Raw genomic sequence first — 15,618 nt, 5'->3', positions numbered from 1 at the left:
TACAGGAGCACCATCAAGAGAATCTGTCTGGCTGCATCACTGAGGTATGGAAGCTGTAAGATCCTACAACAAAGATGCATACAATGTCATCAAGACCAAGGAGTGGATTATAGACTTCAGGAGAAGGAAACCAAAGGTTCATCAGCCAGTCCTTATTGGAGAATCAGAGGTGGAAAAAGTTAGCAATTTTAAATTCCTCGGTGTTATTTTTTCCAGAGCATCTATCGTCGGCGCAGCACACAAATGCAATTACAAAGAAAGCACAGCAGCATTTCTACTTCATTAGGAGTTTGCAGAGATTTGGCGTGACATCTAAAACTTTGACAAACTTCTATAGATGTGTAGTGGAGAGTATATTGTTACGAGAATACACATAAAATTAAGATGTTTGCTGGCCTGGGCTAGCATCAGTGGCATCAGCAGTTGGTCTGCCACCTGCCCTCAGGGGAAGGAGAGATAAGGAACAATGGAGCAGCGTCTGGAGATGTGTAATGAAGGGATGTGGGAGGAAGAGCTGTCTGGAGCGGCTCCCCCCTTTGAACCCTGAACTGTTTGAAGTGATGGACAGGCGATACCCCAGCAGGGGGATAAAAAGGGACAGGTTCGCTAAGACAGACACACACGCCACCCGAGGTAACGAGACCCTGGAAGCGGTGCGCTTCTCACGAGTGGGTGAGAAGTCCCAGACAACGACAAGGGTGGAAAGGTACGATCAGCGGGAACCCGGTGTGTGTCCGCCCTTGTCTGGGTGCCGGGTTCACTGCAGAGGATCGACCGCATCTGGAGGAGGGGTCACAGTCGGTGACCTCAGGTGACATCACCAAGGACCCGCCCAAAAGCTGTTTGTGAGCCATCTCGCTGGTCTGTGAGCCATCTTGCTGGTCTGTGAGTGAAGCCGTTCTGAATGATGAGTTGTTCCTATTCTATCTCTCTCTTCCCCCACGTTGTCCATCGCCATGGCAACGATTACTGCGAACTGAACTACAAACTGGACTGACCTTGAGTCATTTTGAAATTGGTCATTTAACCCCTAGACAACGATAGAGCTTGATTGATGCTGTTCTCTTAATTCTGTGCACATGTGTGGTTATCATTGTTGAATTGTTGCATTTATTATCCTTTCGATTACTGTGTTGCTTGTTTCTTTAATAAAACTTTCTTAGTTCTAGTACTCCAGACTCCAACTGAGTGATCCATTTCTGCTGGTTTGGCAACCCAGTTACGGGGTACGTAACAATATTGACTGGCTGCATCACAGCCTGGTATGAAAATACTAATGCTCTTGAACTGAAAATCCTACAAAAAGTAATGGATACAGCCCAGTCCATCATGGGTAAAGCCCACCTCACCATAGAGCACATCTGCATGAAACACTGTCACAGGAAAACAGCATCCATCATCAGGGACCCCACCACCCAGGACATGCTCTCTTCTCAGAAAGAAGGTACAAGAGCCTCAGGACTCACACTACCAAGTTCAGGAACAGTTATTACTCCTCAGCCATCAGGCTCTTGAAACAAAGGGGATAACATCACTCAACTTCATTGTTCCTACAACCAATGGGCTCACTTTCAAGGACTCTTTGTTTCATGTTCTGGATATTTATTGTTTATTTATTTATTATCATTGTTTCCTCTTTTGTATTTGCACAATTGGTTATCTTCAACTGCAGTCTAGTTGAATGCCCTAGTTAGGCGCCCTAGGTTGATTCTGTTATAGTTATTATTCTATTGATTTGTTGAGTATACCCACAAGAAAATGAATCTCAAGGTTATATATGGTAACAAAGATGTACTTTGATAATAAAATTTACTTTGAATTGTGAACATGGTCAAGAGGTTCAGATCAAACATCAGAATAAGAAAGAAATGTAATCTAAGTGACTTTGACCTTGAAATAATAACTCAATAGGTTTGAGCATCTCAGAAACTGCTGATCTCCTGGGATTTTAATGCACAATGGTCTCTAGAATTTACAGAGAATAGTGTGAAAACAACAAAAAAAAATCAAGTGAGTGGCAGTTCTATGGGTGAAAGCACCTTGTTAATGAGAGAGTTCAGAGGAGAATGGCCAGACTGGTTCATGCTAACAGGAAGGCGACAGTAACTCAACTACATGTTACATCAGCGGTGGGCAGAAGAACATTTCTGAATGCACAATATGTTGAATCTTGAACTGGATGGGCTACAGCAGCAGGAGAGCGCACTAGGTTCCACTCACATACCTAATAAAGTGGCCACTGAGTGTTCCTTCACCGTCACTGGGCCAAAGTCCAGGCTGGCACAATAGTATAGTGGTTAGCACAACGCTTTACATTATAGGTGATCCAGGTTCACTTCCCACCACTGCCTGGAAATTGTTAGTATGTTCTCCCCTCAACCATGTGGGTTTCCTCCAGGTACTTCCCAGTTCTTAGATTAATTGGTCATTGTAAACTGTCCCACCATGAGGCTAGGATTAAATCAGGTGATTGCAGGGCAGTGTGGCAGGAAGGGCCTATTCTGTGCTGTATCTCAATAAACAAAAATCCTGGAGCTTTGTCCCTCACAGCACTCTGGATATACCCACACCTTAAAGACTGCAGTTAAAGAAGGCAGCCCACCACCACCTTCTCAAGGCCATCTACGGACAGCTCATCTAATGCTGGCCTTGCAGTCACCATATCTTAAAATAGAATTTTTTTTAGTATTTAAAAAAATATTATTAGAGTATTTATTAGAGGGCATCAAAGGTTATGGTGAGAAAGTGGGGGAGTGGGACTAAATGGGAGAATGGATCAGCTCATGATAAAATGGCGGAGCAGACTCAATGGGCCGAATGGCCGACTTCCGCTCCTTTGTCTTATGGTCTTATGGTCTTATTTGTGTATATTCCCCAGTTGCCGCTGTAGAATTTGAATAGTTTTCTTTAGGGAAAGTTGGCATGGCTTTGCGAGGGGCAGTCAGGTTCATGAACCTGAGTGATTTTTTTTTTGAGGAAGTGACAAAACAAATTGATGAAGCTAGAGCAGCAGGTGTGGTGTTCGTTGTTTTTACGTAAGGTGTTTGACAAGGTTCCCCATGGAAGGCTCATCCTGAAAACCACGAGACATGGGATCTACGGAAACTTGGCAGAGTGGATTCGTAATTGGCTAGCCAGTGACTAGTCGTGTTTCAAAGGGATCTGTTCTGGGACACCTGCTCATTGTGATTTTTATAAATGACCTGGATGAGGAAATGGAAGAGTGAGTTAGTAAGTTTGCAGATGACACAAAAATTTGTTGGTGTTGTCGTAGGTTACAACAGAACATTGTCAGGATGCAGAGCTGAGCTGAGAAATGGCAGACCAGAGTTTAATCTGGAAAAGTGTAAAGTGATACATTTAGAAGGTCAAACTTGAAGGCACAGTACAAGGTTAATGGCAGGATTCTTAGCAGTGTGGCGGACCAGAGGGATTTTGTGATCCACATTCATAGTTCCCTCAAAGTTGATATGGTGATTAAGAAGGCATACGTGTGATGTCTTTCATTGGTTAAGGAATTGAGTTCAAGAGCTGTGACATAACGTTGCAGCTCTATAAGACTGGTTGGACCACACTTGAAGTCTGGTCATCTCCTTATAGGAAAGATTTGGAAGCTTTAGAGAGGGCGCAGAGGAGATTTACCAGCACATAGCCTGGATTAGAGAGCATGTCTTAGCAAGCAAGGGCTATTCTCTTTGGAGCAAAGGAGGATGAGAGTCGACTTGATTGAGGTATATAAGATTATAAGAGATACAGGTAGAGGGGACAACCAGTGTCTTTTTCCCCAAGGCGCCAATAGCTAATACTAATAACCATCTTTTTTAAAGCTGAGTGGAAGAAAGTATAGGGGTGATATCACAGGTATTTTTTTTTTAAACTTTTTTTTTATTAACACAGAGGTGGTATGTATTTGGAATGCCCTGCCTGTGTTAGTAAAGGTAGGTACATTAGGGACATTTAAGAGGCCCATAGATAGGTACGTGGATGAAAAAAAATGGAGGGCTATGTGGGAGGGAAGGGTTAGATTGTTCTTGGAGTAGGTTAACATATTCTGGGCCAAATGGAGCATTCTGTGCTGTACAGTCCCATGAACCCACCCAACATTACTCTTCCCTCTAAGCTGTATGGGTGCATGGCCACGCAGTTAACTGAAACGCTCCCGCACATGCTACCTTTGTTGATATGCAGCTGGAATTTTCTTTTATAATGTTAATATAATACTAAAATCTATGTTAGCATAATTGTGAAATACCTTGTAATTAATGTTAATGAATATAATCCATAAATTTTATAAATGAACACACCTTTACTTTGAAACATTTTAGAGCTTCACTGTATTTATATTGTCAGTGCTTCAAGTTACAACAATGTTAAAAATTGTAACAGTAAACACAGAATGGAAGTCGGTAGCTCATTGTTAATAAACCGTGGCCCATATCTTTCATCTGGATATAAAATCATAGACAGTGCTTATAGACAATATATAGCATTTGCAGTGTTTATAGATTTGTGATAAAGACAGATGAGGAAAAACCTTAGGAAACATAAAAGATTCTTTGTTATACTGTATTTCATTACACCCTTCAATTAATAAATAAAATCAAAAGTATGCAATTTGTAAATTACAAAAAAAAATATAAAGTGCCTTGTAGTTTTCAGGCCATGTAAAAATTTCCTGCTCTGAGCACAGCTGTTAAAAAAGAATGTTGCCCATCACCAACCCAGACCTCTGGGTACAAATGCAGGAACCTAACCAGAACCAAGAGTGAGACAAACAAAAAGCAATGGTTGAAAAGAAAAATCATAAATAACTAAGATAGAGTACAAAATGATGCAGTGATAGATCCTGCGGTCAGAAGTGACTTGGGCTTTAAAATAATCGTTTTAGGTTCGATGAACGTGCACTTATGTTCGATGATTGGAAAGTGGCCAGTAATGTGACATCTGTGAGGAAAAATTAGCGAATATGGATAATTCCAGGCCAATTAGCTTAACATTTGCAGAGGGGAAAATTATTCATCAGTTAATTGAAAGTGAAATGAGCAAGTGCCTGACAAAAGAACAGGTGCAGAAAATCTCCAAAAGGACAATCTTGCTTGAGAAGCAGTGTAGACCGTAACAAGACACATAAAAGGCAAAGAATAAATAATTTGTTGAAACAATCTGAGAATGGCACAAGACAGAACTATCTGGCTCAGGTTAAATAGATGGGTGGCCTGGCATCGCGGCTCATTGAGCTGGAAGGGCCCGTTCTGCACCAATTTTGAAATAAATAAATAAATCTGGAAGAGGTTTTAATGTATTTTAGTTCAATATCTTTGACAATATCAGGCTACTTTCATTCTCTTTATGCCTTCAATAGTGCCTCAAAACCTACCCTAATTGAATTAATGCTCAAGGCTCTGGTCTCTAATGTATACATTTCTCTTTTCCCATGATTATTTATCTCTCAGAAGGGGTGACTCCTCTGTTTTCTGAATGGTAGTGAGGAAAATATTCACAAAGCTGTTATACATAGATTCTCTCGTCTCATCTCACCTCATAAGTAACAGTTTTCTTTCCATCAGCTCCTGTTGTTGGTAGAGTCAGAGGGCCTGAAATGACCCAAATGTCTTTGTACCGCTGGGTCAAATCTCGGCAGTATATCTCCAACCTGCCGAAAACAATGTGAATGCCTTGCATTAATTAATAGTTTCACGGGTTTTCTTTACTAAGTCATTGCTGGCCATGCCATTAGCTGGCTAGGTCCTCAGCTCTAACCACTGCGGCTTGTCAAAGTTCACAAGCCGTTCTGCCTCCTTTCTGTATGAAAACTCATCATTGTCGTTGATGAGATCATCCACTGTTGTATCATTTGCATACTTAATGACGTGGCTTAGAGCTGAATACAGCAGTAGAGTTGTGCGTCAGCAGTGGACTGAGGATGCAGCTCTGAACAGCACCACTGCTCAGTGTGAAGGAGCTAGACATGTTGCCTCCAAAATGGATGTCTGAGATCTCTCTGTCAAGAAGTCCAAGATCCAGTTACAGAGAGGAGTACTGAGACCCAACAAGGACAGCTTGCACACAAGCTTGAAAGTGAAAGTTCAAAGTTCTCAACAAACCTCTCAACATACCATGCAAGGTCATTTATTCATTCTTTATCAAAATGCCCAGGCTGGAGGATCAGAGCTGAAGGAGCACCCATGCTTAACAAATAGCTAACCGACATATCCATGTGACCAGTCTATGCTGGATAACCAAACTTTTAGCATGCGGAAATCATGTAAATGATGACTTATTATCAGTCACCCGATGTAGCTAAGCACTAACAGTTTATTGATATTGCTTCCACACGGTATTAAGAATTCAAATTTATCACATGTACATTGAAACATACAGTGGAGTGCATCATCTGTGTTAACAACCAACACACTCAAGGATGCGCTGGGACAGCCCACAAGTGTTGCCACACATTCCAGCTCTAACACGGAATGGCCACAATGTTCAGCAGAACAACACAACAAGACAATAACAGCAATACAAGCCCCTTCCCCATCCCACACATCCACCCACATGTGGAGAGAGGCCCCTAACCCCAGGATAGGCATTATGTTATACAAATGCAAACTGTTCTACTTCTGCAGATTCTTTTTTCTCTTTCCGACTTTCTCATATTTCCATTAGTCTTCAATGGAGTAATTTCACAGGGGCAAGCAGGTAACTCAACTAAGTGTCCATCCTACATGTGAGACCCATGTAATATTCTTCAGAATCAGAATTACTCTCACTGACATACATCATGAAATTTGTTGCTTTGTGGCAGCAATACAGTACAAGACAAAAATAACTACAAGTTACAATAAAAAATAAATAGTGCAATTCAATATTCCTGCACTTGACCATAGAAACCATAGAAAAACTACAGCACAGAAACAGGCCTTTTGGCCCTTCTTGGCTGTGCGGAACCATTTTCTGCCTAGTCCCACTGACCTGCACACGGACCATATCCCTCCATACACCTCCCATCCATGTATCTGTCCAATTTATTCTTAAATGTTAAAAAAGAACCCACATTTTCCACCTCGTCTGGCAGCCCATTCCATACTCCCACCACTCTCTGTGTGAAGAAGCCCCCCCTAATGTTCCCTTTAAACTTTTCCCCCCCTCACCCTTAACCCATGTCCTCTGGTTTTTTTCTCCCCTTGCCTCAGTGGAAAAAGCCTGCTTGCATTCACTCTATCTATACCCATCATAATTTTATATACCTCTATCAAATCTCCCCTCATTCTTCTACGCTCCAGGGAATAAAGTCCTAACCTATTCAACCTTTCTCTGTAACTGAGTTTCTCAAGTCCCGGCAACATCCTTGTAAACCTTCTCTGCACTCTTCCAACCTTATTTATGTCCTTCCTGTAATTTGGTGACCAAAACTGAACACAATACTCCAGATTCGGCCTCACCAATGCCTTATACAACCTCATCATAACATTCCAGCTCTTATACTCAATACTTTGATTAATAAAGGCCAATGTACCAAAAGCTCTCTTTACGACCCTATCTACCTGTGACGCCACTCTTAGGGAATTTTGTATCTGTATTCCCAGATCGCTCTGTTCCACTGCACTCCTCAGTGCCTTACCATTAACCCTGTATGTTCTACCTTGGTTTGTCCTTCCAACGTGCAATACCTCACACTTGTCAGTATTAAACTCCATCTGCCATTTTTCAGCCCATTTTTCCAGCTGGTCCAAGTCCCTCTGCAGGTTCTGAAAACCTTCCTCACTGTCTACTACACCTCCAATCTTTGTATCATCAGCAAATTTGCTGATCCAATTTACCACATTATCATCCAGATCATTGATATAGATGACAAATAACAATGGACCCAACACTGATCCCTGTTGCACACCACTAGTCACAGGCCTCCACTCGGAGAAGCAATTCTCTACTACCACTCTTTGGCTTCTACCATTGAGCCAATGTCTAATCCAATTTACCACCTCTCCATGTATACCTAGCGACTGAATTTCCCTAACTAACCTCCCATGCAGGACCCTTGTCAAAGGCCTTACTGAAATCCATGTAGACAATATCCACTGCCTTCCCTTCATCCACTTTCCTGATAACCTCCTCGAAAAACTCCAACAGATTCGTCAAACATGACCTACCACGCACAAAGCCATGTTGACTCTCCCTAGTAAGTCCCTGTCTATCCAAATGATTGTAGATTCTGTCTCTTAGTACTCCCTCCAATAACTTACCTACTACCAACGTTAAACTTACCGGCCTATAATTTCCCGGGTTACTTTTTGATCCTTTTTTAAACAACGGAACAACATGAGCCACTCTCCAATCCTCCGGCACTTCACCTGTAGAAAGCGACATTTGAAATATTTCTGCCAGGGCCCCTGCAATTTCAACACTAGTCTCCCTCAAGGTCCGAGGGAACACCCTGTCAGGTCCCGGGGATTTATCCACTTTAATTTTCCTCAAGACAGCAAGCACCTCCTCCTTTTCAATCTGTACAGTTTCCATGATCTCACTACTTGTTTCCCTTAACTCCATAGACTTCATGCCAGTTTCCTTAGTAAATACAGACACAAAAAATCTCCCCCATTTCCTTTGGTTCCGCACATAGCCGACCACTCTGATCTTCAAGAGGACCAGTTTTATCCCTTACAATTCTTCTGCTCTTAATATACCTGTAAAAGCTCTTTGGATTATCCTTCACTTTGACTGCCAAGGCAACCTCATGTCTTCTTTTAGCCCTCCTGATTTCTTTCTTAAGTATTTTCTTGCACTTCTTATACTCCTCAAGCACCTTATTTACTCCCTGTTTCCTATACATGTCATATAACTCCCTCTTCTTCTTTATCAGAGTTGCAATATCCCTTGAGAACCAAGGTTCCTTATTCCTATTCACTTTGCCTTTAATCCTGACAGGAACATACAAACTCTGCACTCTCAAAATTTCTCCTTTGAAGGCTTCCCATCTACCAATCACACCTTTGCCAGAGAACAACCTGTCCCAATCCACGCTTTTTAGATCCTTTCTCATTTCTTCAAATTTGGCCTTCTTCCAGATCAGAACCTCAACCCTAGGACCAGATCTATCCGTGTCCGTGATCAAGTTGAAACTAATGGTGTTATGATCACTGGAACCAAAGTGCTCCCCTACACAGACTTCCATCACTTGTCCTAACTCGTTTCCTAACAGGAGATCCAATATTGCATTCCCTCTAGTTGGTCCCTCTATATATCGATTTAGAAAACTTTCCTGAACACATCTTACAAACTCTAAACCATCTAGACCCCTAACAGTATGGGAGTCCCAACCAATATATGGAAAATTAAAATCCCCTACCACCACAACTTTATGTTTCCTGCAGTTGCCTGCTACCTCTCTGCAGATTTGCTCTTCCAATTCTCGTTGACTATTGGGTGGTCTGTAATACAATCCCACTAATGTGGCCATACCTTTCCTGTTTCTCAGCTCCACCCATAAGGACTCAGTAGACAAGCCCTCTAATCTGTCCTGCCTGAGCACTGCTGTAATATTTTCCCTAACAAGCAATGCTACTCCCCCATCTTTCATTCCTCTGCCTCGATCACATCTGAAACATCGGAACCCTGGAATATTAAGCTGCCAGTCCTGCCCCTCCTGTAGCCAAGTTTCACTAATTGCTATAACGTCATAATTCCACATGTCAATCCACGCCCTCAACTCATCCGCCTTCCCCGCAATACTCCTAGCATTGAAATATATACACCTCAGAAGATTTTTACCACCACTCACAACCTTTCTATCAGCGGATTTGCTTGAACTTTCAACATCATTTATTTTCACCCCAGCCACACTGTCAGCTCTGGCACTCTGGTTCCCATCCCCCTGCAAATCCAGTTTAAAGCCTCCCCAACAGCACTAACAAACCTCCCTGAAAGGATATTGGTCCCCCTGTAGTTCAAGTGTAACCCGTCTCTCTTGTACAGGTCCCACCTGCCCCAGAAGAGGTCCCAAATAATGAGAGCTTAAAGAGAGATTAGCTTTATTTGCCATATACACTAAAACAATCAAATACGTCATTTTGCATCAATGACTAACACATTCCGAGGGTCGTGCCGGGGGCAGCTTGCAAGTGTCGCCACACTCCAGCACCAAAGTAGCATGCCCACAATTCACTAACCCTAACCATATGTGAGAGCACCAGGAAGTCCACACACTCACAGACAGAACGTACAATCTCCTTACAGACAGTGGCAGAAATTGAACCTTCATTTGTGCTGGCTGGCACTGTAAAGTGATTGTGCTGAACACTCAGCTACCGTGTTGCAATACAGCAAGATGTGAATGCTGAAAAAATGAAATGCCGTAAATGCTTCAGCTCACATAGCAACAATGCAGAGAGGTAAAGTGAACTACCCAGATCCCACTGGAAAATGCTGGCAGTGTACTACCTATTTAATTGCAGGCGTGTCACGTTTAAACTCCTCTTGGCTGCATTGGTCTATCACACTCTCCTGCCTTACCCCCTCCCTCACCTCTTTATCTGGCTCCCTTCCCTTGGCGCTCTTAATCCCAATGAAGGGGCTCGGCCTGAAATACCAACAATCCCTATGCTTCCACATTCACAGCCTGACCTGCTGAGTTTCTTTAGCATCATGCTTTTGGCTCCAGACCCCAGCACCTGCAGTCTCTCGTGGCTCAGGCCCAGACCTTCCACACCTGCCCGACCAAACCTATCAGTTTACTGCACAGCAGAGTTCCTCAGATGCAGTGCTTCCTAAAGCAGAGTTGCAAGAGAGTCCTGCAAACAGAATACACAAATGCTGGAAATCTTGAGCAATGTACACAAAATGCTAGAGGAACTCAGCAGGTCAGGTAGTGTCTACAGAGGTAAATAAATGATCAATGTTTCATAAAACCATAACACATATAGGCATCCGTTAGTCTCGTGAGACCATGGATTTGCGCCTTGGAAGGTTTCCAGGGCGCAGGCCTGGGCAAGGTTATATGGAAGACCAGCAGTTGCCCATGCTGCAAGTCTCCCCTCTCCACGCCACCGATGTTGTCCAGGGGAAGAGCATTAGGACCCATACAGCTTGGCACCGGTGTCATCGCAGAGCAATGTGTGGTTAAGTGCCCTGCTCAAGGACACAACACGCTGCCTCAGCCAAGGCTCCAACTAGCGACCTTCAGATCACTAGACGAACACCTTAACCACTTGGCTACGAGCCAACACCATAACACATAAAACCATAATTAAACCAGTCAGCCCATTGAGTCTGCTCCATCATGGCAGATTTATGATTCCTCTCAACTTCATACTCTTGCCTTTTCCCTATAACCTATGATGCCCTGACTAATCAAGACCCTATCAATCCTCGCTTTAAATATACACAATGGCCTGGCCTCACAGGCATCTGTGCCAATGAATTCCAGCCTCTGGCTGAAGAAATTCCTGAACTCTGTTCTAAAGGGACATCCTTGTAATCTGAGGCTGGTCCTAGACTACCCAACTTAAGGAAATATCCTCTCCACATATTTGACAGGTTTCAATGAGATTTCTCTCCTCCACCCCCCAGTTCTTCTAAAGCCCAGTGTGTACAGTCCCAGAGCCATCAAACACCTTTTCATTTATTGGATTATATGGGTGCTTCTGCTTGCTGTAAATCCCCAGCACTGAGACTGAGGAATTGCTTTTACTGTCTTGCATCAGATCATTTCCCAATGACACATCACAGCATTGTAGCACAGGAAGCCACTTGAGAATGTGCAAGTTCCACAGAGTAATCAGCTGAGAATGGGGTCACTGAAGCTGTGACATAGCAGCTCTAATCACTGCACCACCCACAGATCTACACTCAGTAGCCACTTTATTAGGTACACCTGCACACTTGCTCATTAATGCATGTATCTAATTAGCCAATTATGTGGCAGCACCTCAATGCATAAAAGCATTCAGACATGTTCAAGAGGTTCAGACCAAACATCATAATAGGAAAGAAATGTGATCTAAGTGACATTGATCATAAAATGACTGTTGGTGCCAGATGGGGTGGTTTGAGTATCTCAGAAACTGCTGATCTCCTCAGATTTTCATGAACAACAGTCTTTAGAGTTACACAGAACGGTGCGAAAACCATAAAATATCCAGTCAGTGGCAATTTTGTGGGCAAAAAACGCCTTGCTAATGAAAGAGATCAATGGAGAACGGCCAGACTGGTTCAAGCTGACAGGAAAGTGACAGTAACTCAAGTAACGACACATTACAACAGTGATGTGCAGAAGAGCATTTCTGAATACATAACACGTTGAACCCCGTGACGTGGATGGGCTACAGTAGCAGAATACCACACCAGGTTCCTCTCCTGGACCTAATAAAGTGCCGTTTCAAGGGCCAATAAAGAGAGAATGGAGATGGTTGTCCTTCTATCATGTACTTCAAATCAAATTAAAATTAACCCATGCAGGAAATGGTATAAAAACCTTCGCAATATAAAGGTACCCAAGACTTTTGTACAATACAATATTTGTGGAAGAATCTCGAATTGTGAATAAGCATTCATTCATTCATTCTGATTATAGGGATTGCAAGCTACTAATTAACATTTTAGTTATTAATTACTAAATAGCCTACCAAGGGTGGTAGTGGGGTTGCTGATGGATACACGAGGGACATTTTAAAAACTCTTAGATAGGCACATGGATGAAAGAAAAACGGAGGGCTATGTAGGAGGGACAGGGTAGATTGATCTTGGAATAGATTAAAAATAGGTTAGATGGTTAGAATAGGTTAAAACTGGTTGCATCAGTGTCTGGTATGGAGGGGCCACTGCACAGGATAGGAAACAACTGCAGAGGGTTGCAAACTCAGCCATCTCCATCATGAGCACTGGCTTCCCCAATATCAAGGACATCTTCAAAAGGTGATGTCTCAAAAAGGCAGCATTCATCATTAAGGGCCCTCAGCACCCAGGATATACCCTCTTCTGCCATCAAGGTGGTACAGGAGCCTGAAGACACACACTCACCATTCTAGGAACAGCTTCTTTCTCTCCACCATCAGATTGAATCCATGTTGACCACCTCAATATCTTTTGTGCTTTTTGCATGACATCTCATTGCTAGCAGAGAGGAGGTTTGGGAGCCCAAAGACACACACTCAATGTTTTAGGAACAGCTTCAGCAGTTTGAACGGGGCACGACTGCGCAAGCGCGTGGAGGTCAGCCAGTGAGAACAGCATCAAGAATTTAAAAGGAAGTCAGATTTACAGAGGGTGTCAGAGTAAAGGGAGACAGAGTAGGAAGGCTTTGGTGATAGAGGGTCAAGGCCAGGTAGGTTATCTCTTTAAAATAAAGACAGAGAGTATGTGTGTGTGGCCGGTTTTCTGTGCTCGGTGTCAGATGTGGGAAGTCCTAGAGGCTCCCGGCCTCCCGGACGACCACATCTGCACCAGGTGTGTCGAGCTGCAGCTCCTTAGAGACCGCGTTAGGGAACTGGAGCTGCAGCTCGATGACCTTCGTCTGGTCAGGGAGAGTGAGGAGGTGATAGAGAGGAGCTACAGGCAGGTAGTCACCCCGGGACCACAGGAGACAAAGAAGTAGGTCACAGTCAGGAGAGGGAAGGGCAAGAAGCAGGTGCCAGAGAGTACCCCAGTGGCTGTCCCCCTTAACAATAAGTATTCCTGTTTGAATACTGCTGGGAGGGAGATGGCCTACCTGGGGGAAGCAACAGTGGTCGCACCTCTGGCACAGAGTCTGGCCCTGTGGCTCAGATGGGTAAGGAAAGGAAGAGGATGGCAGCAGTGATAGGGGACTCTATAGTTAGGGGGTCAGACAGGTGATTCTGTGGACGCAGGGAAGAAATGCGGATGGTAGTTTGTCTCCCAGGTACCAGGGTCCAAGATGTTTCTGATCGCATCCACAATATCTTGAAGTGGGATGAAGAACAGCCAGAGGTCGTGGTACATATTGGTACCAACGACATAGGTAGGAAAAGGGAGGAGGTCCTGAAAAAAGACTACAGGGAGTTAGGAAGGAAGTTGAGAAGCAGGACCACAAAGGTAATAATCTTGGGATTACTGCCTGTGCAACGTGACAGTGAGTATAGGAATAGAATGAGGTGGATGATAAATGTGTGGCTGAGGGATTGGAGCAGGGGGCAGGGATTCAGATTTCTGGATCATTAGGACCTCTTCTGGGGCAGGTGTGACCCGTACAAAAAGGACAGGTTGCACTTGAATCCGAGGGGGACCAATATCCTGGCGGGAAGGTTTGCTAAGGCTATTAGGGAGAGTTTAATCTGGAATTGCTGGGGGATGAGAACCGAATTGAAGTGGCGGAGGAAAGGAAGGTTGGCTCACAAATAGACAAAGTTTGGAGACAGTACGAAGGGAGGTTAGGCAGGTGATAGAGAAGGGACACGTTCGGTCCGATGGTTTGAGATGTGTCCATTTTAATACGATGAGTATTATGAATAAAGCGGATGAGCTTAGAGTGTGGATCAGCACTTGGAGCTATGACGTTGTGGCCATTACAGAGACTTGGATGGTGCAAGGGCAGGAATGGCTACTTCAAGTGCCAGGCTTTAGATGTTTCAGAAAAGATAGGGAGGAAGGCAAAAGAGGTGGGGGCGTGGCACTGTTGATTAGAGATGGTGTCACGGCTGCAGAAAAGGAGAAAGGCACGGAGGGGTTGTCCACGGAGTCTCTGTGGGTGGAAGTTAGGAATAGGAAGGGGTCAATAACTCCACTGGGTGTTTTTTTATAGACCACCCAATAGTAACAGGGACATTGAGGAGCAGATAGGGAGACAGATTCTGGAAAGAAGTAATAATAATAGGGTTGTTGCAGTAGCAGATTTTAATTTCCCAAATATTGATTGGCATCTCCCTAGAGTGAAGGGTTTAGATGGGGTGGCGCTTGTTAGGTGTGTTCAGGAAGGTTTCTTGACACAGTATGTAGATAAGCCTACAAGAGGAGAGGCTGTACTGGATCTGGTATTGGGAAATTAACTGGTCAGGTGTCAGATCTCTCAGTGGGAGAGCATTTTGGAGATAGTGATCACAATTCTATCTCCTTTACCATAACATTGGAGAGGGAAAGGAACAGACAAGTTAGGGAAATGTTTAATTGGAGTAAGAGGAAATATGAGGCCATCAGGCAGGAACTTGGAAGCATAAATTAGAAAGATGTTCTCAGGGAAATGTACCGAAGAAATGTGGCAAATGTTCAGGGGATACTTGCGTGGGGTTCTGAGTAGGTACGTTCCAATAAAACATGGAAAGGGTGGTAGGGTACAAGATCCGTGGTGCTGTTGTAAATCTAGTCAAGTAGAAAAGAAGAGCTTACGAAAGGTTCAATAAACTAGGTAATGATATGAATCTAGAAGATTATAAGGCTAGCAGGAAGGAGCTTAAGAATGAAATTAGGAGAGCCAGAAGGAGCCATGAGAAGGCCTTGGCGGACTGGATTAAGGAAAACCACAAGGCATTCTACAAGGATGTGAAAAGCAAGAGGATAAGACATGAGAGAATAGGACCAATCAAGTGTGACAATGGAAAAGTGTGTATGGAACCGGAGGAAATAGCAGAGGTACTTAATGAATACTTTGCTTCAGTATTCACTACGGAAAAG

General features: G+C 43.6%; 1 protein-coding gene across 1 annotated transcript in view; it reads right to left on the bottom strand.

Annotated features, from left to right (window-relative positions):
• The window catches only part of LOC134344528 (nuclease EXOG, mitochondrial-like), an 87,515-nt gene that overhangs the window by 34,439 nt on the left and 37,458 nt on the right, over positions 1 to 15,618 (bottom strand). The window contains exon 5 of the mRNA XM_063044489.1: positions 5,539 to 5,653. Within this exon, the coding sequence (XP_062900559.1) occupies positions 5,539 to 5,653 (115 nt within the window). The remainder of the gene's footprint in view (positions 1 to 5,538; positions 5,654 to 15,618) is intronic.

The sequence above is a fragment of the Mobula hypostoma genome, chromosome 3, assembly GCF_963921235.1.
Source record: "Mobula hypostoma chromosome 3, sMobHyp1.1, whole genome shotgun sequence".
NCBI classification, from domain to species: domain Eukaryota; kingdom Metazoa; phylum Chordata; class Chondrichthyes; order Myliobatiformes; family Myliobatidae; genus Mobula; species Mobula hypostoma.
This window is presented reverse-complemented; position numbering and strand designations above follow the sequence as displayed.